The following is a 23,601-nucleotide window of genomic DNA, read 5'->3' as shown; positions in this document are numbered from 1 at the left end:
TTATCATTGGTTCTCATTTTATTTTTAAACCCCTCACTTACTCATGAAAATACTGATATGTACGTAATTGTACTAAGCGTCAGTCTTATAGTTACGATAATACTTATGAAAATTTGTCTACGTAAAAATATTCAATACATTATAAATATAGCCAGTAAATAGAACTAAAGTTGCTCTTTTGAACTTTGAAGATCAAAGGTTGTCCCTTTCACGCGCATTTTTTTGCAAGTCTGCACCGGGATTCCTTTTAACATATCAATACAATTTATTTATCAATAACCGGTATAGAGATTTACATAATGATATAGGTTAAAATATGTGTATATAAAAATTATATACACATAAACATACACTATAAAATTCTTTTTCTTCTTCTTCGTTTTATAGCTATACACCCACTACAAAAAATTGCACGCGATTTGTTCCCGTTTTTTAGTTCCTCTACGTGGCGCTAACGTTGTTGTGTTCATAAACTATAAAAATACTCAAGAGCTGCATGCCTATACGAATATCTTGCACAGGCTGAGAAATAAAATCCGAGCATCTTATTGGGGGATACATCGGAAATATTCCGAACATAACCGAACGTCGAATAAGACCGTCTCAAGCTCAGTCTTCGTCAAGACGGTCTTGAATGAAATAAGCTAGCGCTTGAGACCAAATTCTTGACGAAGACCGTCTTGTTTTCCGACTATGAATACATAGCATCTCAAGACGGTCTTGAACGAATAAGACGATCTTCACCAAGACGGTCTTAAGCACCGCCTTGAGACCTGACTATGAATACGGGCCTAACATTAGTACCACGGTATTTGTACACACTATACAATTACATATTTTATGGTCATACGCGTGGCAGTTCTTGGTCATAGTCTAGTCTATGCTTTCACTTTCTCCCCTGTCAACGAGTCCGCTTCGGTCTGCTAGTGTATTATTCAGGTATTATCTGTCAAAAAAGGCATCGAGCCAAATCAAACGCGTCATATACACACCTAAGTGTGTAAACGGTTGAATAAAATTGATATTACTGTTGATCGACAGCAAAATGGCTCACTGGTTCCATCGCAACGTTTTAAAAGCAACGACAAATCATAAATTCGAAATAAAATTGAAGGAGTCTACAGAAGCTACAAAGAAACTTTGCAGGTTACTCTCCAAGGATTAGTTATACTTTTTCGCAATAAAATTTACACCGAGAGTGATTCCATCGCTTAAAATAATATCGATTGTTGTAACGGAATTTCCAGTCTAAACCTGTATAACATTTACGCCACATAAAACAATAGATTGTGCATACAAACATATAACAGCATTTTAATCTTGAAAAACACCTGTATATAACAAGCTGACAATACATTTTTGACAGATAATCAGTTGAACGTATTTGCATTATACACTTTCACAGATATGTCGTTCGCATTCAAAATGGTGGCAGGAGATGTTACAAATATATTTTCAATTTTGTTGCTATTAGATGTTTTGATCTAATTGTAAAACCAGCAGGTATCTTGCCATGCAAAAGTTCTTATAAACACACGAATGCTATTATTTCTCCTTTCACAATAGAGGGGGGTTGATGAAAAAGAAAGATGTACATGTATATTCTTGCAAGATGAAAAACTTGTTTAATGTGTGTAAATTAACAGTTGGATTACGAGGATATTCTGATATGTGTAACAATGCATATATGTTTCTATATATTATTCTGCAATAACATTTTTAACACAATTATGTCTTTTGGTATACCTATTGTCTCATCTTTCCTGTGTATAGCGATCTGAAGTTGTCAAGAAGCCGATTGTTGGATTTAATACGGGATGCAAATAATACAAGTGATACAATTGAACCAGCTTTCGTAGCATATCTGAGCCTATTATATGGACTAATCTGGGAAATCCAATCATCTACCGAACATATTGGAAGGCCTGAACCAAGTAAATTGCGAAATATTTTTGTTTTCAAATGGACTCATACGCTGCTTGGTTCGCTTACTCAGTGAGTTTAAATCAAATTTACTTCTTTAAGTATAAAGGCAACATGAATTAACGATAGTTCTAATTTCTTCTCATTTCATCTGTTCAACAGCTCTCATGCAGACTCTGTTTATGAAGCAGCTAATATCAGCATAAACGTTGCGATATGGTTTATGAAACATGCTGCAATGGTTGCCGGGAAAGACGAGTGAGTCTCATAGATACTTGTATAATTTCCCAATTATATCATCTCAGCAAGTTTCGTCCATTTATTAATATCATTGCATTTACACAGTATAAGTATGGACGAGGCTAAAGAAATTCATGGTCTGTTGAGAAGAGCTGCGGGAATTTTCACCTTTGTACAAACCGAATTTTTACCCCAACTCTCCAATCCTCCGGTACTAGGCAGTGATTTGGATCCACGTATTATGAATGCTTACATAAATCAATGCACAGCTGAGGCTCAAGAAGGTTTTTATTAAAATTTAGTCAATAATTGATACAGTTTCTGATATGAAACTAAATTCATTGTTTCCATGAAAACAGTATTTTCTTCTTTTCAGTGGTAACAACTTGTTATTTTGTTTAATAAGATTCATTGTATAGATCAGTTTCTTTTGAGTAATTTATTAATCACTTTCTTCACAATTTCAGTGACAGTAGCGCGAGCAGTTGAGTTGAAACATAACAATAATTTAATATCGGCACTAGCCAACGAAACAAGCAAGCTCTTTCTGGATGCAGCCAATACTTTGAAACCCTTTAAGCCAGAAATTTCAGCTCAGTGGATCAAATATCTCGAACTGAAAGCAGCTTTTTACCAATCCTATGTAAGATTTAAATTTCTAATTATATATATATATTTTTTTTGCGATTATAAATCCAAATCCATGATTTCTTGATTCGTAGTGGTCTAACAATTTGTTTTTGATTATGGTGATTTACATATTTCAGGCATATAATTATTGCGGCGAGAATCTCTTATCTATGGATAAATGCGGTGAAGCAATAAAAGCTTTGGAAGAAAGTGAAATTTTTTTGAATAAAGCTAAAGCTCTTTGCCAGGAATATGGTAAAACTCACGGCCCGGCGCCGAGAGTAAAGCCTGACCAACATGCTGTATTTAAACGACTGGCTCCTCTGGTGAGAATTACGCTTGATAAGTGTAGAAGAGAAAACGGTTTCATGTAAGTACAACCGAAATACTAAGTAAATCGATTTTGACTTTGCTCGGAGAACCACTTACTATGTTCATTCTTACTTCAGATATCACCACAAGGTGCCTGGAGATGTACCGTCACTGGAAACTAAGGCTACCTATGGTTTAGTAAGTCCTGTAGACTTTACAATGCCAGCGCCAAATCATCTCTGGAGTGTGCCAGCGTATAAGAGTTTTGTTGGAGCAGCAGGCGGGGCTACAGGTAATACGAAAGAGCATGATCTACCACCTGTACAGGAAGAAGCGGTGCATCAAACTACCAAAGAGCCTAAAAATGAAAGTGGATGTTTATTGCAATAAAAAATACACAAAGAAAAGTATTTTGCACACTTTAAACGTACGTGAATATATTTGAAGTTTTAGTAGATATTACAGGTATTTCAGTCGCCTATGTTAACTTGTGCACGGTACTATTAATTTTCCAAGAGTAGTTGGCTTTAATGATAATACCACAGCGTATGCACATAAATTATTATGCAATAATGATTACAGCTGATAACTTTTGCTTGGTTATAAATCAATGTTTTTTAGCTTCTAGCGATGCAATAACGTGCAAATCGTTTCTATAAAGCTTTAGTATTAGTTTGAACAATAAATAATAGTCACTGTTCCTGACCATCAAGTGCTCTTCAATGCGTATAAATACTATTTAAACGATACTTACAGTATATTACAGAAATTTCTGAAAGATTAAAATCCATTGGATCTAGTCAACCTCCTCGCCTATGAGAATATTTTCAAAAAATATTCTCTTCGTTCATAACTAATCATGTCATTATCCTATAGACAAAAATTTGTTGAAAATATTGAAAGAGAGATTTACCAATACACAATATATATTTACATTCATATTTCACTAATGGTACTATTTTAGACTTGACGTTTTAAATTACCACACTCGCCAAAAGAGTTTATATCGTCTGTTGCGGACTATAAAAAATATTTGGCTTATGCAGTGTTTGGGAAATGTAATGAAAAATGCAATAAACACAAAATTTTTACCGAATAGCGAAAATCGATAGGTATAGCACAAAAAGTGCCGCGATGACACACATATACATACGTATATATGTATATATATATATTAAGGTGGTTCAAAAAAATACGACCATCCAATTTGTTTCGCAGACGCCTTTTAAAAGTTTCGAGTAAACCCAAATTTCTGCATGCCTTCCATATCCCAGATTATTCAAAAAATATTATAACTGCGCTAAGAAACCGTTGAGTAAAGTGCAGAATATAAAATTCTGTCAATTTTTGGCCTTTTTTCGTACTTTTTCCGATATTTTCAATAAATTCTCATGACTTCCGTTTTTGACGGATTTGATGGGGAATTGTGGAAAAATTCCTCAAGAAATAGGATATTTTACCAGATTTTCACCAGTGCTTAAAAAACACGTTTACTTCCTCTTAAAATTTCATCAATTCTGGCTTCAGTCACTAAAGTCACTCTTATCGTCGAGTGTCTATGCTTATTAAATAATGCAGTTTTCTTGGAAAACAATTGTTATGTATAAAAAACTTCAGAACTATAGAATCATAAAATATTATGTTTATCATGTATTCTTTACACCAGAAAATGTATTTTTATTTATAAACATCATAAAACCAACAGATCCAATGTAGCTGATGAAACTCATATTCTAAAGAACTATTCACTGAATTTATTGAACAGTTCTATATTTTTCGAAATTGAGTATTCATGAATAATCAAAGAAATCATGAACTCTTTGGAGGAGAAATCATTTTTTAAATAAAAACTAAAGCCGCTAAAAAAAAGACCTTTAAACGCATTTCACGACCTACAAAAGTTGATCGTATACGTCTTCCTTGCGGCTGCAGCGTTCATTCAACATCTCGAATCTTTCAAAAGGCATCCGCAAAAAAAATTGGATAGTCGTGTTTTTTTGAACCGCTTTAATATATATATATATATTAAAGCGGTTCAAAAAATATATATAATATAATCAATATATATATATATATATATATATATATATATATACACATAGATAAACTTAAATACTAGTTGCTTTATATATTAGTTTAAATATTATATTTACAGATATATTTACAAAATTATATGACAAACGCATTTAAATGTATAAGTATTGCTTTAGCTAGGTACTTAAGCTATGTGTAGCGTCGATACTGTATTCAATAAGTATGTATTGTCACGTATAAAATAAATACAATACGTTATTTTTATAATTATTGTAATTCTGTAACGTGTAACAATTTGCTATGTATTATTAATATTTAATTACATACTCCATTATGCACAAACAATCATAATTTTATCTCGATTCAGTTTGACGTAATAAAAACAATGACAAAATTAACTAGACCGAGATAAATGAAAATGCATAGGCAAAACTGTTCGCAAGCATAACCTAATATGATGCAAATCATTTGAAAAAACACTATAATAATATTATATTTTTTACAATTTGAAAAATAATGTATTCGAAGCATACTGTAGAATAAAGCAATTATCTTGAATGATGCAGATGACAAAATGTCTCTGCTACAATCTTGTCTCCCACTAAGTTATCATTTGAGCCAATGAAATATGATGACTTGCATGGTGAATTGTACCGAGAATCCGTCTACACTCAAACAATATTAAGCATGACTCGCAAACTTTCATTTATTTACTATTACTAAAATATTACGTTAAAATAACGCAAGTCAGCTGTAGATTTGAAATGAAAAAAAAAAACATTGAAATTAGTAAAAAGTAAAATGTGGCAACGAAAAATTCAAATGCATGTCCTCTCAGTTGACATTTTTTTTTCTCACCCTTTTCATCGTCACACAACCAAATTTTTGCATGCTAGTCTCAGATAACATAAAATCCTTAGAATGAAGCATATTTGTGAGATCAAATCGAGGGAAAGAGAAAGAGATTTGTTCACACACATTGTCCGTCTCTTGTTTATATGTATGTATCCTGGATTCCAGTCCCCCACCCCCTAAAAATGTCTTCCAATAATTACGCATCTCTTCAACATGGCGACAATAATTGATACGTTTGGTGTTATACTTCCATTGTAAGATTATTTTCTGTCCATAGAATTAATCAAGAATCAATTCTCACGAAATAATGTCCTAGCAGTGAGTTCTCCCAAAATTCATTTTCTTATCATCGAATCTATCGAATATCGAGCCTCGATGAGATTTCGACTCGTCTGCGATCTGACTTACGGCTGCCTTCAGTCAGTGAACGACCGTCATGGCGTGCAGAACGTGACAGACGTCGAGTAAATTCCTCTAATTAACATAGTTAATGTATTTCACTTTCTGCTGCAGTGCCAGTGACTGTGAAATTGACGATAAAGATATCACGGTAGCTTTTCATTAACACTAACAAACAAATTCATACGATTACGTTAATAAAATCAGTGCCTATGCAAATACACGGATGTTGCACGAACACCGTAGGATCATTGCAATTTTCACGACTGGTGAAAGTACCTGACTGGCCGTGTAAAGGTCTTACGACCACCTTATGACCCAATTAGATATATCTCTTTTTTGATGTATGGAAGAATAACGTTATTTATTATTTTATAAGCATTCCGCACTAATAATCGAACCTCTCTTTGCATACTGTAAACTGTTTGCGTGAACGAGAGTCATTCTCCAAGTTGTATGTACAATATTCATGTAGTGAGATTCCTTTCATCGTAAACTAATTTGAGCCACAATGACCTCCGAAACGCGTGACGTAATCCGTGTTGGATCGCGAAAAAGTGAGGTGAGTAGACAGTTAAACTTGTTTAAGATAAGTTTCTTTTTTCCCACGTAGATGATAATTATTGTACGTATTGTAACACGTACAGATGATTATAATTTCCTTAATCATCGTTGAGCGTAAGCAATGCGTCAGCAGTTTTTATTCGGCATACGATTAAATATCCCCGACGGGCGGGATTATGATGACCTTACGAACGCGCAAGTCTTCCGAAATACAAAAATTTCAAAGTTCATTTTCGGTTTTCAGGAAATCAATCGCCATAGCTAGAATCCAGATGGTGAAATAAATTTGTAAATTCTGTAAACGGTGGGAGATTAAAGGCGAAATATAGATTTAACTTAGAACAAAAAACTTTAGTACTGTCGTATTCTGTGTATCGATCGAGTTTAAATAAATCGGAGCAATAGTTGACAAAAAATTGCACATGCTATTTCGGAAAAGAATAATTCTGATGTGACGCAATTCGAAAGTCACTTTGATATGATATAAGTACCAAGCTGATTTGAATATTGTATTCAACGTTTTAATTATGCGTTTTTCTTTTTCGTTTTTCATTAAAATCTTCTTCATTTTTTACAGTTGGCACTGATTCAAACCAGATTCGTAATTAAATGTCTAGAGGATATTCACCCCAAGAAAACTTTTGAGATAGGTGAGTTATGTTTTAAATTTTATATCAATCAACGTAATCTTGTGTCATAGTATCAAGATTATCAAGAAATTGAAAGAATTGGTATTTTTTTTACTTTCTCAGATATAAAAAGTACTTGAGTCTAATTGATTAAACTGATTTATCTCATCTAGTGATTATTATTTTATATTATACAGCTGTATATTGCGTGATCCTGAAAATGTTGCCTGATATTCTTATTGACTCTCGGGATATTCTTTCACAATCTTTTCGTTGTTGTGATTTTTGGCATGTAAACTTAGTCTTTTATCACAGCACATACTCCATTTCCATTTAGAGTTATTTTGGTCTCGTCGACAGTTTGAAGAAATAATAAAGTAATGTCTATTATTTTAGGTTTTACTGCATGTTTCTCATTTTTTTTTCGTCTATTACTTCATGTTACTATCGTGTTATATTTTTTCATCACAATCTCTGTCGAGAAATGATTTGTATCAAGTGTCTGGCAGAAAATAAGCTTTCCAGTATGCAAAACGGTCTGTCTGGCAAATAATATTGGACTCTTATGTATGAGTTATACAATACCATATAGGACGTTGATTAGCATCCGTATGCGCCAACCATTGTCATCGATCTCGTTGTTGAAGCGTTTCTTTTTGTCTCCCAGTTACCATGAGCACGAAAGGTGACAAGATCCTTGACAAATCGTTGCCAAAAATTGGAGAAAAAGCACTCTTTACTGCCGAACTTGAAATTGCCCTGGAGAACGGCAGAGTTGATTTTGTTGTTCACTCATTGAAGGATCTTCCCACAACTTTACCGGAAGGAATGGCCCTTGGTGCTGTACTTAAGTGAGTATAAAATGGAGTGTTAATTCTAGTTTTAATTATTGAATAGTATCACGCAATAGACATGCTAATATTTGTGTAATATAACGTTTTTGTTCGTATGGATAATTAGTGTATCTTTACAGTACCCTGTTTGAACAAATTTCAATTTCCCATTAAGAAGTAAAAATCCTTGTAAATTTTTGGCACAAATTCCAAACGGTTTGGTTCGACACCGCCAAGCACCGGGTGAACTGATATTCGAACTGTAATGTATGGACGTGTTTGGTATTCAAGCTCATGAAATAAAGATAACTACCGACTGACAAAAACAGCTATGCTTTACGCAAATGGAAAATATAGCGAATGCATGACTAGACTGTATATACAACACTCACGTTAGTTTTACCCCTCAAGGAGTAAAACACTGTTCTTTTCCTTATTTTGGTCAAAAGAAACTTATGAGGATGTATCAAATACAAATTCAGTTCGAAAACAATATACAGATAGGAGTACGTATTTATTTTTAATGACACTATATCCTGCTTGTCTGATGGCCTTGTTTCGAAATGATGTAGCCTCCAACATTCACATTCTCTCTTTCATCATATTTTATTTGTAGGTTATTATACCAGGGTATTAAATAAAAATGGGTGTCATTTATTCAAATCTTCAAACCCTCAAATGTATCATATAAACGTCCAATACAACGAATTTGTTATTGATGTGATATTTAAAAAACAAGTACAATTTTTATTCATCTGTCTTCTATGGAAGAAGTAATAAATCACTATGGAAGAAGTAATAAATCAAGATAATTTTTGTTCAGCATCGTACAAATTTTTCAGTGATATTTCAAAAATACATTGAACAATTTCATTTATAATAAATTGAAAACTACAAGATTGTAAAAGTACCGTTTTAATTGTTATTGTGGTTGTTCTTCGTAGTGTTATGAAAGATGAAAAAATGTATGACTTCACACTTGTATGTTTAAAATAAATTGTCAATCAATTTACGTATTATCCAAATTGAATATCAACTTGACAAACTTGTCATAATTGGTTTGATTTAATTGATCTTGAAGCAGTTTATCACATTCTTCTGATTCGTCTTGGCAATATTTTTTGACTCATTCATTGTTTCTATCGTTACTTTGAATTATCATTGTATGACAATTGTGTTGTAAATAGATATAACTGGCAAATAAATGACTGATTCACAAACTGCAAACGTCTTACAGCAATTATTGTGTATTGATAAGATATAAGTTTTTCGAATTTGAAATACAATTTTGTTTCATTGAAAAATGAAATTTCAGACGAGAAGATCCGCGTGACGCAGTTGTAATGTCTAAGAAATTCCTGGGAAACACCCTATCATCTCTTCCAGAGGGTAGCGTAATCGGCACTAGTTCTTTACGCCGATCAGCTCAGCTCGCACGAAACATGCCGCACTTGAAAGTAGAAAGTATCAGAGGTAATTTGAACACAAGATTAAAAAAATTGGATGACGAGTCGAGTACCTTTGCTGCTATCATTCTTGCTGCTGCTGGGATGAAGAGAATGGGTTGGGAAGATCGCATATCCCAGGTAAGAATATTACTTAATTTCTAGATTTCGGTAAAATTTAACTACACTGAATAGAAGAAATCTTTAATAACAGCGTTTGAAAAGATAGTATTTCCATAACTTATTTTTTCTAACTTGTTTACCTCAGCTCCTGGAACCAGAAGAAGCTCTCTATGCAGTTGGTCAAGGAGCGCTGGGTGTTGAATGTCGAGAGACGGACTGGGATATTTTGTCATTACTGTCACCTCTACACGATATTGAAACGACCCTGAGATGCGTTTGCGAGCGTTCGTTTTTGCGCACTCTTGGCGGTGGTTGTTCAGCCCCTGTTGCAGTGTGTTCTTCCCTAGTTGAGAAAGATCTGAGTATAACAGGAGCCGTATGGTCGTTAAATGGACAAACCACCATCAGCTCCACTCTGAAGAGCAAAATATATTTACCAGATGATGATGGAGAACCGCCAAAGTGAGTTACAAATAAACTTTGAGCATTCGTCACATCGGAATATCGTCTGATTTGCAACTTGAGAGTCATTTTCATTTGGTAAATTAATGTCAACACTCATTTTTATCCTATAGGAAGTGCCCGTACCGTGAACCCCGTTTATACTGCAGCATAGTCCCTGGAAAAGTGAGCGGAATAAGTTTATACGGGGCTGAACAGCTTGGGCAAGATATTGCAGAGCAATTAGTGAGTAAAGGTGCACTAGCAATAATGTCAGAGGCTAGGCAAGAAGTTCTTAGTACGCCATAGTGATATAATAGGTAAATAAACTGTTGTACATTGCATGTTGGTTACGGGTGGGTAGTTGAAATTTATTTTTCGTATCAGCCTTCGATTTTGTGGCCGCAGAATACGTCTTGCACAGTTTTAAGCTCGGAAGAGTAGTTATGATTAATTAATTGAAAAATACAAAATTATCGGCGACGGGGACATTGCATCTTGTCAAAGAATTGGATTATCACCTCAACACACTATAGATTTCGTATCTTTATTGCTGCTCAAATTACATTTATACATATTTTTTCCTGTCTCTTTGAAACAATTCTCATACCATCAATCAGTCAGAATTGTTACCACCTGGGAAATTTGTACTATCTTTGTTTCTTTCTTCTTTATTAAGTGTTTATAGATAATCATGACATTCGGCCCTATACAGGTATAAAGTTATATTAAATGAAATATTTGTTCCGTTTTCAAGTATTTATTTGTACATATCACCGTGTTGATAACTAGTTGAATAATTTTACTAAATTTTTTTCCATCGGCTTCTACTTACCAGAGACACCCAAACACCATGGAAAATGTCAGGAAATTTATCTCTCGGTTATTTCTTTGACTAATTATTCGATATTCGAAATTATTTTCATCGCGTGTTCGATATTAGTCCATAACAGAGACTTAAATCAATCAATTTTGCAAAATTTCTATGCTTCTAGTAAAAGCTGTTGCCGTAATTTAGTCCATTTTACGGCTTAATATCATAAAGGTCTATTAGAATCAAAGGTAATGGAACAACAATAGGAGAACCCCAAAATGGGTGTATAGAAGTGATATAATGGCCTTGCTTCCAAAAATTTTGCTCAACATATTCTCATAAAACCATGATACATTTTTTCTTACGGTCAAAATTTGTCTTATTCATGGTTGAAAATCCGCGTAAAGCATTATCAAGGATAACAGTAATACAAGTAATGATCAGTGCTGTAATTATTAAATATGTATTATCTGATCAGTTCATGTGAACGGTTATGATAAAGTGAACCGTGACTATACTGGCCTAAACTATTTAGTGAAATAATATGACATTTACGCAATATATTACAATACTGAGTGATTCAGTTGCGCAATCTCAAAATGCCTATACGTATGTGACTCAGCTCCTCTCTTTCACTCATTTCATATTTCTGATAACTGAGATCTAGAGACTTAGGGGAAAAAACCTCGAGTATCGGAGAATTTGTCTGATCATAATGTTGTTGGGTAATTTAGAGATTGTTGAAAAATTGTATTGATAATGAGAAAACGCGTGAGCTGATCATTTTGAGTAACTCATGTTATGATTTAAAAATAATTATTATATATTGTATTTTGTTTCGCGCTTGATCTAGAAATTTTTTTTTTTAATTTAACATTAGTACCAAAGCGCTCTTGTTTGTACATACCGAAGTAATATATATATTTATATATATTGTATATACAACTAAGAAATTACCGTTATTATTTTTAATAAGAACTTGATATACAGAACACGTATATAAACATATGAATTTAATTCATTTACCATTTTATAGTTGGTATATTGAGTACAGTTTACATTATGGATTGAGAGATTCAGAGGAGAGAGAAAAGAGTGTAGTCACAAAGAAAATTTATTGTACATTAGATGTAATATGAATACGAAGAATAATTGATAATAAAAACAGATTTTAAATGAGTTAATATAATTCAAATTGGCTTATTTGGTGTTAATTGGTAATATAATTAATTTCCTTGAAGAAAAATGATCGATATTTCAAATACAAAAGGGAAAAAACTAACACGTAAGTGAAACTTGTATTTCGGAATGGAGTTTTTGAATATTTATATCGTATTTTGTTCAAGATGAACGCAAATTTTTCAGGAATGAAAAGGCAATGTGTATACATGTAGGTATGTGTTATGTATGTACATATGTTTCAAACTTACCTTAGGCATGTCGGAAGCCAAAAAACAATCAATCAATTGTTATATGATGTGTACAAGACTGACAGTTGTTAATTGTGTAAAAATCTTCAAATTATTCGTATCAATAGAGGCACACCGAACAGGTAAAATTGTACTGTATTGTCTTTCCAGAGGACAACATTATCTATCATACACACATTGTTTTTCAAATTCTATCCCCTTATCGGTATTGCAGAGGAAAAAACAGTCCGAATACGATTTACATGTAAAAATTTGACATTGATAATGCGAATAAGAGATTCAATTTACATGTTAAATCATTACTGAATATCCAGTGGAAAATTCATCGTCCTCTACATGTCCAACGTAGCGATTTAATTCAACTAACCATTGATGGAATCCTTCTTTTCATAAACCGATTACTTTTTTGGGCAAAATAAACCTTGGGTTTGTCAATTATTAATAGTGTGATAAAATTTGAAAAACAGTCAACATTTTGTCATTATGACTTGAAGTTTCGTACCCTCTTCAAACTATTGAAGGTGATCTGCTTGAAACACCAGAGATTTGTTGTGACAAGACAACAGTATTGTGTCAGTGTTCCTTTGGTTTTCCAGGAGTGCAGGAAAAGGTTTCTGTATTTTTCGATCAAGATACGATTTTTTATGTCGTAAATGAGGTTCATCCTATAAGTTATTATAGTATTCCCGTTGAAATAATCGTTTGCGTTGAACGCAAATAGTAGTGGGAGTGAAATTAAAAATTTGTATGCATGGAAAGATTGGTATGAGCTACTTTTACTCTGTTAAATATCCTGTTGATACCTTTAGCATATATATTACTGTATCGCTAATTACTTGTAGCATTATATGAAGCAGTAAAAGCGTTTCGAGTTTTTATTTCTCTTCAAGCAGCAATAAGGCTGTTGACGGATTTTCGTACGTAAAATTGTTGTTTATTCACCACGTTATTATAGAATAAATTGTTATTCACTGGCGCGCGTGCATTGCATTTTTACAAATCTATTTCTTAGACCGTTGAACGTCAGAAGTGTCGTTTTTACTTCAACAAATTGCATCTCAGTACACAACATGAAGCTAACGAAATATTTGTTTAGATGTTACGTAACTACATTATATAGTATGACTTAGGATTTTGTGATAGAGTAAGAAATTAACAGTCAATTATTTTGGCTAAAACGATCGTATAATCTACTAACATTCTTTTTTTTTATTTAGGAATAACCAACGTGATTATTGCTGCTTTGCTATTCAACATCTTCTTCTGCCATCGCTGTCTGAGATCCGATTTTCTGTAACATGATGGAAAAAAATGTACCTTATTCTGAACCGTCATTTGCTTAGGCATCAAATACTATCACAATTTAAATTTAGAACGGTGTGGAAATTTGTAGTATTGGAGGTAAATAACGCAAAAAAAAAACCATAATTGTGTTTCCTTAATCTTTACTCTATTTTAGAAGAAAACAACTTCACGACTGACCAGCTTTCATCAGTTACAGTCTGTCCTGTCCAAGTAACAAAGCCTATTGGATGCCCAACAATGAGTAACATACATTTCTAGTTTTATTTCATCAAGCTGATAGAAAGGCATCACCTTGCATATTTCAATGAATTATTTTGAAAATCGTATGCACTCAAGACTAAAAGGCGGGCAACAATTAGTGGTTTCGTCGATGATCCTCATTTTTACTAGGTTCCACACAAATAACAAACAGGGTAAGAATCAGATTGGTGATATATACAGTTATAAGAATTTATAGATGTACTCTATTATTAATAAATATATTCATCGATTAGAAGTAACTATAGATCAATGATGCTTCACTATATCGAGATTATACAATGAAAAACCTTGATTCAACAAAATTATAAGAAAAACATGCGCAAGGGGTATATTGTGCTGTTATAATGTTCAATCTAAAACAAACCTGGCCAACTGACGGAAGTCTTTGTAGTAGGAGGTGGAAAACTTGTGGCGGAAGTGTTTGCTGTAGAACTTGCAGGAGCTGATTAGGCTGTCCGCAAACTGTGACTGCATTTGCCAAATGCTCAACACCTCCGTCGAGGTCGCCACCCGCCAGCATCTCTTCGCCCAACTGAACCTGTTGAGAATTTCAAACAAAAACATTATTCATTGATTATATTATTGAATAATTAGGGCATCTAACGATGATCAGAGGAAATAAATTTATGCTAGAGTTGAACAATTATTTCAGTCTCCGACACTCAAACATACACATGATTATAAAAAGTCAATTGATTTACAGGTTGAATATTTATATCGATTGTATCATATTTGACGATCTGTAGATCATTTGCGTATATATGTATGAAGGATTAGAGAAAAAAATTATTCACATTTTCTATCATGGTCAAGTTGACTTTGTTTTTCTATGGTCCATAGTACCAAGTCGAATACTGAAGAAATGTATTTCTTCTTAATACTTTTTGCAAAACACAAACAAAAATACATAGCACTGAAACAAGGAAATGACTCCCTTTAAATTTTTGGATCTAGATGCGTGGTGTCTCGTCTAACTCATATGATGAACATGATGAAATCAGAATTGATTAATTCATACATCTGTGAATGGTTTTAAAAGAGTAAAAGATGCACTCCTTTGTACTGATTTCCTAGTATTGTTTTTGAGCCATTTGTTTATTCAAACTTCTCTCGTTTATCAATAACAACACATCCATACCTCTTGGAAGAAGAACCTCTGCATCGCTTCGTGATCTTTAAGATCAGGTATTTTTGTTCCAGCCTTTTGAGCCTGTTTCCTTGCTCTTCTCCCTGGTAATAAGCATGACTTTATGAATAACTGTTTGTTGAAAATTTTTTATAAATTTTGCCAGTAATGAAGATGCAATAACACAGTGACGTCAAAGCAGTTAACAAAGTCTACAGCAGCGATATGAGTCTAATGTGTGTCCAGATACCTTGTCATGCATTACTATGTAACAAACCAAAACATTCAGAAGTGATGTCGGTTTTGAAAGCAGGGTTAAGGAACGCAGAGTTGATTTTGACGTTCGTTTTAGGAAGTGTCGATGCGAAGTAGAATTACGTTGGATCAATATGTAGGATATTGATGACAATGATAGTCGATGGGTGTGTAACTCACGTTCGCGTAATTTCTTTTTGAAGTCTGGATCGCCTCGCCGTTTTTGGTCGAAGTAAAAGCAATACCCTATAAATATACTGCCGGCAATTCCGGCAGCGATGCCTACTGCAGCTTTGGAAATCATTGATATTTTAAGTAATCAATTTCCAACTTCCGAATATCGTTTAATGTTATTTTAATTTTAGTAGAGACAAATTCACAGGGTCTTCATTGTGACTTCGACCATTGCACAAAAGGGGTTGCGTTCGCTTGTTCGAATATCGAGTGGTCCTAAATCCATCAGAATCTATCTTGGCTAGATAGCTTGTCTGCTTTCCTTTGATGTAGGGTGCGTTCCAAAAATCACCAATTCCACAACTTCTTGATTGAAACCGGAGATTTTGGTATTGTGGAACGCAGAATAACAGTTATCTTTTGTTAAACCAAGTTTATGCGGTAAACTCGGTTTATTATGATTTGATGGGTTTAATGTCAAGTTGTGGAACTGGGCCTTATTTTTATTAGCTCTGCCTGTCACAGGGAGTCTGCAGCGCTACCAGCTAGTTTCGGAACGCACCCGTGAATTACTTCGTGATTGGATTACAGAGATATACTGGAACGCTTATTCTCGTGGTGGGGGGCTAATAGAAAGAGATAACGCAATGGAGATACCTTTGACCCGTCCCTCTCGTATCGCTTAAAACCTTATCAAATCCACGTGCCGTAGGCACTGATGCCGTGGATGCCGCCGATAGCCAGATAATTTAGGGAGAGAGAGTGCCGTGGTCAATTTGATTGTCAAGAATGCATGTTCTGGATTTATTTTATAAAAATGTGTCATTGGTATGTGCATTTAACCTGTCGAGTCCAGCCTCCGATTTTGGTGTATCTATATATGAATCAAATTTATTATTCACTAAATTTGACCATAATTTTTTTCGTCACTCAACTAACAATCCAGAGTTACGATCTATATCATTTATAGTTTGAGATTCATAAAGACTAATGGGTTCTAATGATTATTTATGATCTGTGGGTATATTACACATGTTTAGCTAAAAAATTAATGTTTTTAGACAATTTTGATTTGTATAAAAATTGTCCAGTTAGTAAATTGATCGATTGATTTATAAGTCAAAAGTCAACTTCGTATTTAGCCGTGTGAAGTAGGCTGTTGTAAATATTCTGCCTTAATTTTTTGTGGGCAAAAAATTTGGCTGCTCAAAATCGATTCGTAAGACCCTTTCAAGACTAATTGGACCCTCAGGAACCAAGAAAAGGCAGCGAAAAGAGCGTAGGACCAACAGGAGAGAAATAGCGAGTGAAATTCATCGTTTTTCGGCTGTATCTTTTTATACCATGGTCGCAGTGTATCGGGACTGCGCTTAATCGATTTCTCTCGCAAAATCACGTCGGAATAGTGCCACAATTAGTTTATTCCAGCACTTTTCAAAATCGCGAAAAGTTTCGCCAAAAATGCAAAGGGGTTAGCCTCACTTTTTCTTCATTCTTCGACCAAAAATTTTGGGTCTCCGATTCGATTTGTACAACCCTTTTCTGACTAATTGGACACTCAGAAACTCAGAAAACGCAGCTGAAAGAGCGTAGGACCAACAGGAGAGAAATGGCGGAGGTAAAAGCACCCGCTGAAAAATGTCGACAACACAGGTTCCCGTTTTTTGGCTGTAACTTTTGATGCGTTGATCGCAGCGTATTGGGACTGCATCCAATCGATTTCTGTCGCAAAATTACGTCGGAATAGTGCCTCGATTAATTTATTCCAGCACTTTTCGAAATCGCGAAAATTTTCGCCAAAAATGCAAAGGGCTTAGCCTTACTTTTTCTTCGTTTTTCGACCGAAAATTTTGGGTCTCCGATTCGATTTGTATGACCTTTTCCTGACTAATTGGACACTCAGGAACTCAGAGAACGCAGCGAAAAGAGCGTAGGATCAACAGGAGGGAAATTACGAAGGAAAAAGCACCTGCTGTGAAATGTCGAAAAACACAAGTTTTCGTTTTTCGGCTGTAACTTTCTATACAATAATCGCAGCGTATTGGACCTACGCCCAATCGTTTTCTGTTGCAAAATTACGTCGGAATAGTGCCACGATTAATTTATTCCAGCACTTTTCGAAATCGCGAAAATTTTCGCCAAAAATGCAAAGGGCTTAGCCTTACTTTTTCTTCGTTTTTCGACCGAGAATTTTGGGTCTCCGATTCGATTTGTACGACCTTTTCCTGACTAATTGGACACTCAAGAACTCAGAAAACGCAGCGAAAAGAGCGTAGGTTCAACAGGAGAGAAATTACGAAGGAAAAAGCACCCGCTGAAAAATGTCGACAACACAGGTTCCTGTTTTTTGGCTGTAACTTTTGATGCGTTGATCGCAGCGTGTTGGGACTACGCCCAATCGATTTCTGTCGCAAAATTACGTCGGAATAGTGCAACGATTAATTCATTCCAGCACTTTTCGAAATCGCGAAAATTTTCGCCAAAAATGCAAAGGGGTTAGCCTTACTTTTTCTTCGTTTTTCGACCGAAAATTTTGGGTCTCCGATTCGATTTGTATGACCTTTTCCTGACTAATTGGACACTCAGGAACTCAGAGAACGCAGCGAAAAGAGCGTAGGATCAACAGGAGGGAAATTACGAAGGAAAAAGCACCTGCTGTGAAATGTCGAAAAACACAAGTTTTCGTTTTTCGGCTGTAACTTTCTATACAATAATCGCAGCGTATTGGACCTACGCCCAATCGTTTTCTGTTGCAAAATTACGTCGGACTAGTGACACCATTAATTTATTCCAGCACTTTTCAAAATCGCGAAAATTTTCGCCAAAAATGCAAAGGGCCTCACTTTTTCTTCATTCTTCAACCGAAAATTTTGGGTCTCCGATTCGATTTGTACAACCCTTTTCTGACCAATTGGACCCTCAGGAACTCAGAAAACGCAGCGAAAAGAGCGTAGGACCAACAGGAGAGAAATGGCGGAGGAAAAAGCACCTGCTGAAAAATGTCGACAACACAGGTTCCTGTTTTTTGGCTGTAACTTTTGATGCGTTGATCGCAGCGTGTTGGGACTACGCCCAATCGATTTCTGTCGAAAATTTACGTCGGAGCAGTGCCACAATTAATTTATTTATGCACTTCTCAAAATCGCGAAAATTTTCGCCAAAAATGCAAAGGGGTTAGCCTTACTTTTTCTTCATTTTCGACCGAAAATTTTGGGTCTCCGATTCGATTTGTATGACCTTTTCCTGACTAATTGGACACTCCAGAACTCAGAAAACGCAGCGAAAAGAGCGTAGGATCAACAGGAGAGAAATTACGAAGGAAAAAGCACCCGCTGAAAAATGTCGACAACACAGGTTCCTGTTTTTTGGCTGTAACTTTTGATGCGTTGATCGCAGCGTATTGGGCCTGCGCCCAATCGATTTCTGTTGCAAAATTACGTCGGAACAGTGCCACGATTAATTTATTCCAGCACTTTTCGAAATCGCGAAAATTCTCGACAAAAATGCAAAGGGGTTAGCCTTACTTTTTCTTCATTTTCGACCGAAAATTTTGGGTCTCCGATTCGATTTGTATGACCCTTCTCTGACTTATTGGACCCTCAGAAACTCAGGAAACGCAGCGAAAAGAGCGTAGGATCAACAGGAGAGAAATTACGAAGGAAAAAGCACCCGCTGAAAAATGTCGACAACACAGGTTCCCGTTTTCAGGCTGTAACTTTTGACGCGTTGATCGCAGCGTATTGGGACTGCGCCCAATCGATTTCTGTCGCAAAATTACGTCGGAATGGTGCCACAATTAATTTATTTATGCACTCTTCAAAGTCGCGAAAAGTTTCGCTAAAAATGCAAAGGGGTTAGCCTCACTTTTTCTTCGTTTTTCGACCGAAAATTTTGGTTCTCCGATTCGATTTGTATGACGTTTTCCCGACTAATTGGACCCTCAGAAACTCAGAAAACGCAGCGAAAAGAGCGTAGGACCAACAGGAGAGAAATGGCGGAGGAAAATCACCTGCTGAAAAATGTCGAAAAACACAGGTTTTGGTTTTTCGGCTGTAACTTTCTATACAATAATCGCAGCGTATTGGAACTGCGCCTAATCGATTTCTCTCGCAAAATTACGTCGGAATAGTGCCACAATTAATTCATTCCAGCACTTTTCAAAATCGCGAAAGGTTTCGCCAAAATGCAAAGGGGTTAGCCTCACTTTTTCTTCATTTCTCGACCGAAAATTTTGGGTCTCCGATTCGATTTGTGTGACCCTTTTCTGGCTACTTGGACTCTCAGAAACTAAAAAAAACGCAGCGAAAAGAGCGTAGGACCAGCAGGAGAGAAATAGCGAGTGAAATTCATTGTTTTTCGGCTGCAACTTTTCATAACATGATCGCAGCGTATCGGGACTGCGCTTAATCGATTTCTCTCGCACAATTACGTCGGAATAGCGCGTCAAATAATTCATTAAAGCACTTTCTAGAATCGTCCAATTTCGCCAAAAATGCAAAGGGGTCAACCTAAGTTTATTGAACAAAAATCTTCAGTAATTAATATCTTACGCGAAGCATGGACGGTCGGAAAAAGAATTAGTATGAAAGGCAAAAACTAGTTTAAATTGGTATTAATGATTTATTCTTAACGTTCAAGAAAACACTGCTGAGTGAGAAATTGTTATTCATAGAAAGTTGATTCTGAGCTTTGATGAATGTTGGAATCGATACCTCCAGTGTAATTAGAACTTACAATTACAAAACAAAAGGACTTGAACTCGATGAAGAATAAGTTATGCATTGGCTTGTAGGAATACGGAATATTAGTATATCCGTGAGAGGTGGAAAATATATATCTTCAAATATATATCTTAGCTCAAAATAGTCTCGCTAATCGTTAATGACGACTCAATCTTGTGCTGTCTGGGTAGGCAGATCGAACTCTGTATTTTTTGTTTCAAGGAACTTGCAGCTTACAACGCCACCACTCAGATCAACGTTTTTATATTACACATCGGCAGTATTATCAGTTTTTTCAGCGCCAAGAATGTAAAATTGCGAAATGTGCTACCGTTCAAACAAATTAAGTTGTTTAGTGCAAACACAATCTTCCTGGGTGTAACTTATACTTGTCACTAGTGCGCATTGACAAAATCCGTCTTCACCAATATCCTGTCTTTCTATTCGTCGAAAGCTGAGGAATCAGCAGTGAAAGTATGCACTTTTTACATAGGTTGAATCCACCATGAATTGTCATACACGAATAATATCCTGTATGTTTTGTTGTTTCCCGGAATCTAACGCGATTTATTCGTCACTTGTCAAATGAATTAGGACCATGAAATACGATGAAGCACCTTGAACAATCTTAAAAATGAAGTAATTAGCACACCTAACGTGATACACCTTCATATCAATATACTTCAGGCCAACCCTTAAACTGTGTAGAACCTCAGTCTCAAGCCATAAATCTACCAATACAACTCACCGATAAAAACATTTCCAGATTCAAATCGAAGTATCCCATTCCAGATATCGATACAGTTTTCAATGCTCTTAATGATGCGAATTTCGAAGACATTTTATAGGAAACAGGAGCTTCCCACCAATTAATCCTGAGTAATTCTTGAGACATTTCTTCGGCTCTCGTTGTCAGTTTCACCGTGTACCAGGAAAAGCTTAACAATTGTGCCGTAACGACAAACAAGAAACTGATCATTGAAAGTAATGCAGTCACGTCTTTAATCTGTAATGAAATAATAATATCATTAAGCTACTCAATTATTGTAGTAAATTTTTTCATAAACACGGAAAATATTACCGTAGCTCCGATGTATGCCAAAAGAACCAAAGACAATGCGTTGCATCCAACCACAATGAAGACGAAAACGGAAAACGTTTTCCTTATTTCTACTAGGATACTGTAAAGTAGTTAGCAATTTTTACCGACAATTCAGACTAACTCATTCAATCTTATCACTGATATGTAGCTCATACGTATATTTGTGGTTTAAAAAACGTTTGTATACTTACCGGAGTACAAGTTGATGGTGCTCAATCCAGGAAATCAACAAAATATTTGGATCCTCGGGCCACTCGGTGCAACTGGAATGTCGAACGAGGTTATTTCTAATTGTCTGTGCAGACCTTTCTTTGACTCTGTGCGTTTTTACATTGGAAAGTATGACCAGCATATTATGTAAGACATTGAATTCCTCCGCTTCACGAATAATAATTGCAAGAAAAATAGCATCCGAAGTTGAAGTCATGTTGATCCAAACACAGCCGCAAAAGGATTGGAATATTATAGTGAGCTGCAATGGAATATAAGTATTCGTCAAGTTCATATCATCCTGTACGAGATGTTATCACGATGATTAAAAATAAAACAGAATCTGCTAAAGTTTGCTGAGTTCACTGTATTACTTTACCTGGTAAACTGGAAATCGAGATATATCAAAGGGATACCAAGCTTCGTATACCAGGACGTGAGGTATTGTTCCGTTCAATGCCAATAACTTAAGTTTTTGAATTCGTGCCTCATATGACATTACAAATGGTGCGACAGTGAATAAGCATCCTGTGAATTGTGCTACGCAGAATATTCCCAGAAATAATGTGTTCGAAGTTTTGAACGCCTTCGAGGCCGCATTCTGTCCATTCTTTGGAGACATGTATTTATGTTTTTAGTTTGCCAAAAATCGATATGTACTATAAAGAAACTCTTATTCTGGAAGTACCTGATCACGGAGAAGACGAAACGACGCGGGTACTTGAAAATTGTCAAATTCTTTGAAAATATTCCAAATGTCTTTTCTCATTACGCCGATGAAAATTACTCTGCAGAATGTCTGAATGCCGTAAAGAGTGCTTATGGCATTCATAATCACCTAGAAGTTATTGATCAAAGTTATAGGTAAACGTCAAACCTCATGATTTCATAACCAAAAGTGACTGATTTATTATCACTCTATTCATGTTTATACCTTTGGCATATCCGGTATTTTCAATACCAAGTCAATGATGCATGGGATCACTTGCAAAGGTATTGTCAGAGTGAGAATCAGTGATCTGAAAAATTCAAAACTTAGAAACTTGGGGTTGTTCGCGTCGAGGTCGTCGGTAGGAAACCAATGCCCACTCCAGCGAATGTATTTGAAAGTGTTTGCCATGAGTTCGGAATAGAGTTTGACTTTTTTCGCGCGTGGCATTACGGCTGAAGGTATTGAGAGTTCCGAATACGGAAGAAATACACGAAGTACTGGTGAACAGTACAAGCTCTGATCATTAGTCGTACTTATAAACCCCATTTGCGTATAATATTGACGTTTAAATTGAACGAGATTAGTCGAATTGTTAGACGAGTGCTTAAACTTAATCTTTCGCATTCAATAGGAATGACTACGTTAGCCTTTGAAGTTTCGGTGACCATAGTTGAAACAAATATTGCAATTGGTGTTGTTGATCGACCGCTAATGATTATAGTCGTGATGGTGATCGACTCGTTGTTAATGTGGTGAATATTTTGGGCGATATTTAAAATTTTATGTATATACTGTGTGAGGTTTCATTATTCGAAATAATTTTTCTTACCGATGCATATGAATAATTTTAATTTAATTCGAAATACGGCTTTTCCACCGTTGGTTAAAACGGATCCCTATCGTTTCTAAATGTTATTACTTTAATCAGTGACTTCGTTAGCAAACTTGAACGTGTGCAAATCTTAATCAATATATTGATAAGCAACTGATTTATATTATGAAAATAATTGGAGCGGAAATGAAATTTTGCGTGGCGTTAATTAAAGTTGATTCGAGTAGCTGA

The 23,601-nt window shown here is 35.3% G+C and overlaps 4 protein-coding genes and 2 long non-coding RNA genes across 8 annotated transcripts; 2 read left to right on the top strand and 4 right to left on the bottom strand.

Annotated features, from left to right (window-relative positions):
• Positions 1-800, bottom strand: LOC124295505. The gene is made up of 2 exons (XR_006905459.1): positions 352-800; positions 1-244 (listed from the first exon to the last, which is right to left on the bottom strand). It is a non-coding gene; the product is annotated as an uncharacterized LOC124295505 (long non-coding RNA).
• Positions 801-862: 62 nt separating this feature from the next.
• On the top strand, positions 863-5,108 carry LOC107218482 (BRO1 domain-containing protein BROX). Of its 2 annotated transcripts, XM_015656373.2 has the most exons (8): positions 863-939; positions 1,042-1,146; positions 1,774-1,995; positions 2,086-2,181; positions 2,269-2,447; positions 2,631-2,806; positions 2,931-3,163; positions 3,243-5,108. In XM_015656373.2, exons 1-8 carry the CDS (start codon positions 881-883, stop codon positions 3,493-3,495), a joined length of 1,323 nt encoding a protein of 440 aa, XP_015511859.2. In that variant the 5' UTR covers positions 863-880; the 3' UTR covers positions 3,496-5,108. The 2 variants fall into 2 exon arrangements, with proteins under 2 accessions (XP_015511859.2, XP_046601763.1); XM_046745807.1 differs by lacking the exon at positions 1,042-1,146 and having other exon boundaries at positions 866-939.
• Positions 4,481-6,097, bottom strand: LOC124295506. The gene is made up of 2 exons (XR_006905460.1): positions 5,998-6,097; positions 4,481-5,804 (listed from the first exon to the last, which is right to left on the bottom strand). It is a non-coding gene; the product is annotated as an uncharacterized LOC124295506 (long non-coding RNA).
• Positions 6,098-6,422: 325 nt separating this feature from the next.
• LOC107218485 (porphobilinogen deaminase) lies at positions 6,423-12,431 on the top strand. 2 transcript variants are annotated; one of them, XM_015656377.2, is made up of 6 exons: positions 6,423-6,955; positions 7,535-7,607; positions 8,254-8,437; positions 9,735-10,005; positions 10,133-10,449; positions 10,563-12,431. In XM_015656377.2, exons 1-6 carry the CDS (start codon positions 6,905-6,907, stop codon positions 10,735-10,737), a joined length of 1,071 nt encoding a protein of 356 aa, XP_015511863.1. In that variant the 5' UTR covers positions 6,423-6,904; the 3' UTR covers positions 10,738-12,431. The 2 variants fall into 2 exon arrangements, with proteins under 2 accessions (XP_015511863.1, XP_046601764.1); XM_046745808.1 differs by having other exon boundaries at positions 6,424-6,950.
• Positions 11,612-16,052, bottom strand: LOC107218489 (mitochondrial import receptor subunit TOM20 homolog). The gene is made up of 4 exons (XM_015656383.2): positions 15,800-16,052; positions 15,377-15,468; positions 14,603-14,776; positions 11,612-13,963 (listed from the first exon to the last, which is right to left on the bottom strand). The coding sequence occupies exons 1-4, from the start codon at positions 15,921-15,923 to the stop codon at positions 13,919-13,921; spliced, it is 435 nt and encodes a 144-aa protein (XP_015511869.1). The 5' UTR covers positions 15,924-16,052; the 3' UTR covers positions 11,612-13,918.
• Positions 16,053-20,781: 4,729 nt separating this feature from the next.
• On the bottom strand, positions 20,782-22,946 carry LOC107218469 (odorant receptor coreceptor-like). The gene is made up of 7 exons (XM_046746013.1): positions 22,761-22,946; positions 22,515-22,664; positions 22,206-22,436; positions 21,808-22,088; positions 21,596-21,695; positions 21,263-21,520; positions 20,782-20,841 (listed from the first exon to the last, which is right to left on the bottom strand). The coding sequence occupies exons 1-7, from the start codon at positions 22,944-22,946 to the stop codon at positions 20,782-20,784; spliced, it is 1,266 nt and encodes a 421-aa protein (XP_046601969.1).
• Between the last annotated feature and the right edge of the window lie 655 nt (positions 22,947-23,601).

The sequence above is a fragment of the Neodiprion lecontei genome, chromosome 7 (genome assembly GCF_021901455.1).
Source record: "Neodiprion lecontei isolate iyNeoLeco1 chromosome 7, iyNeoLeco1.1, whole genome shotgun sequence".
NCBI lineage: Eukaryota > Metazoa > Arthropoda > Insecta > Hymenoptera > Diprionidae > Neodiprion > Neodiprion lecontei.
Note: the sequence above shows the minus strand (reverse complement) of the source record. Positions and strands in the feature narration are given on the sequence as shown.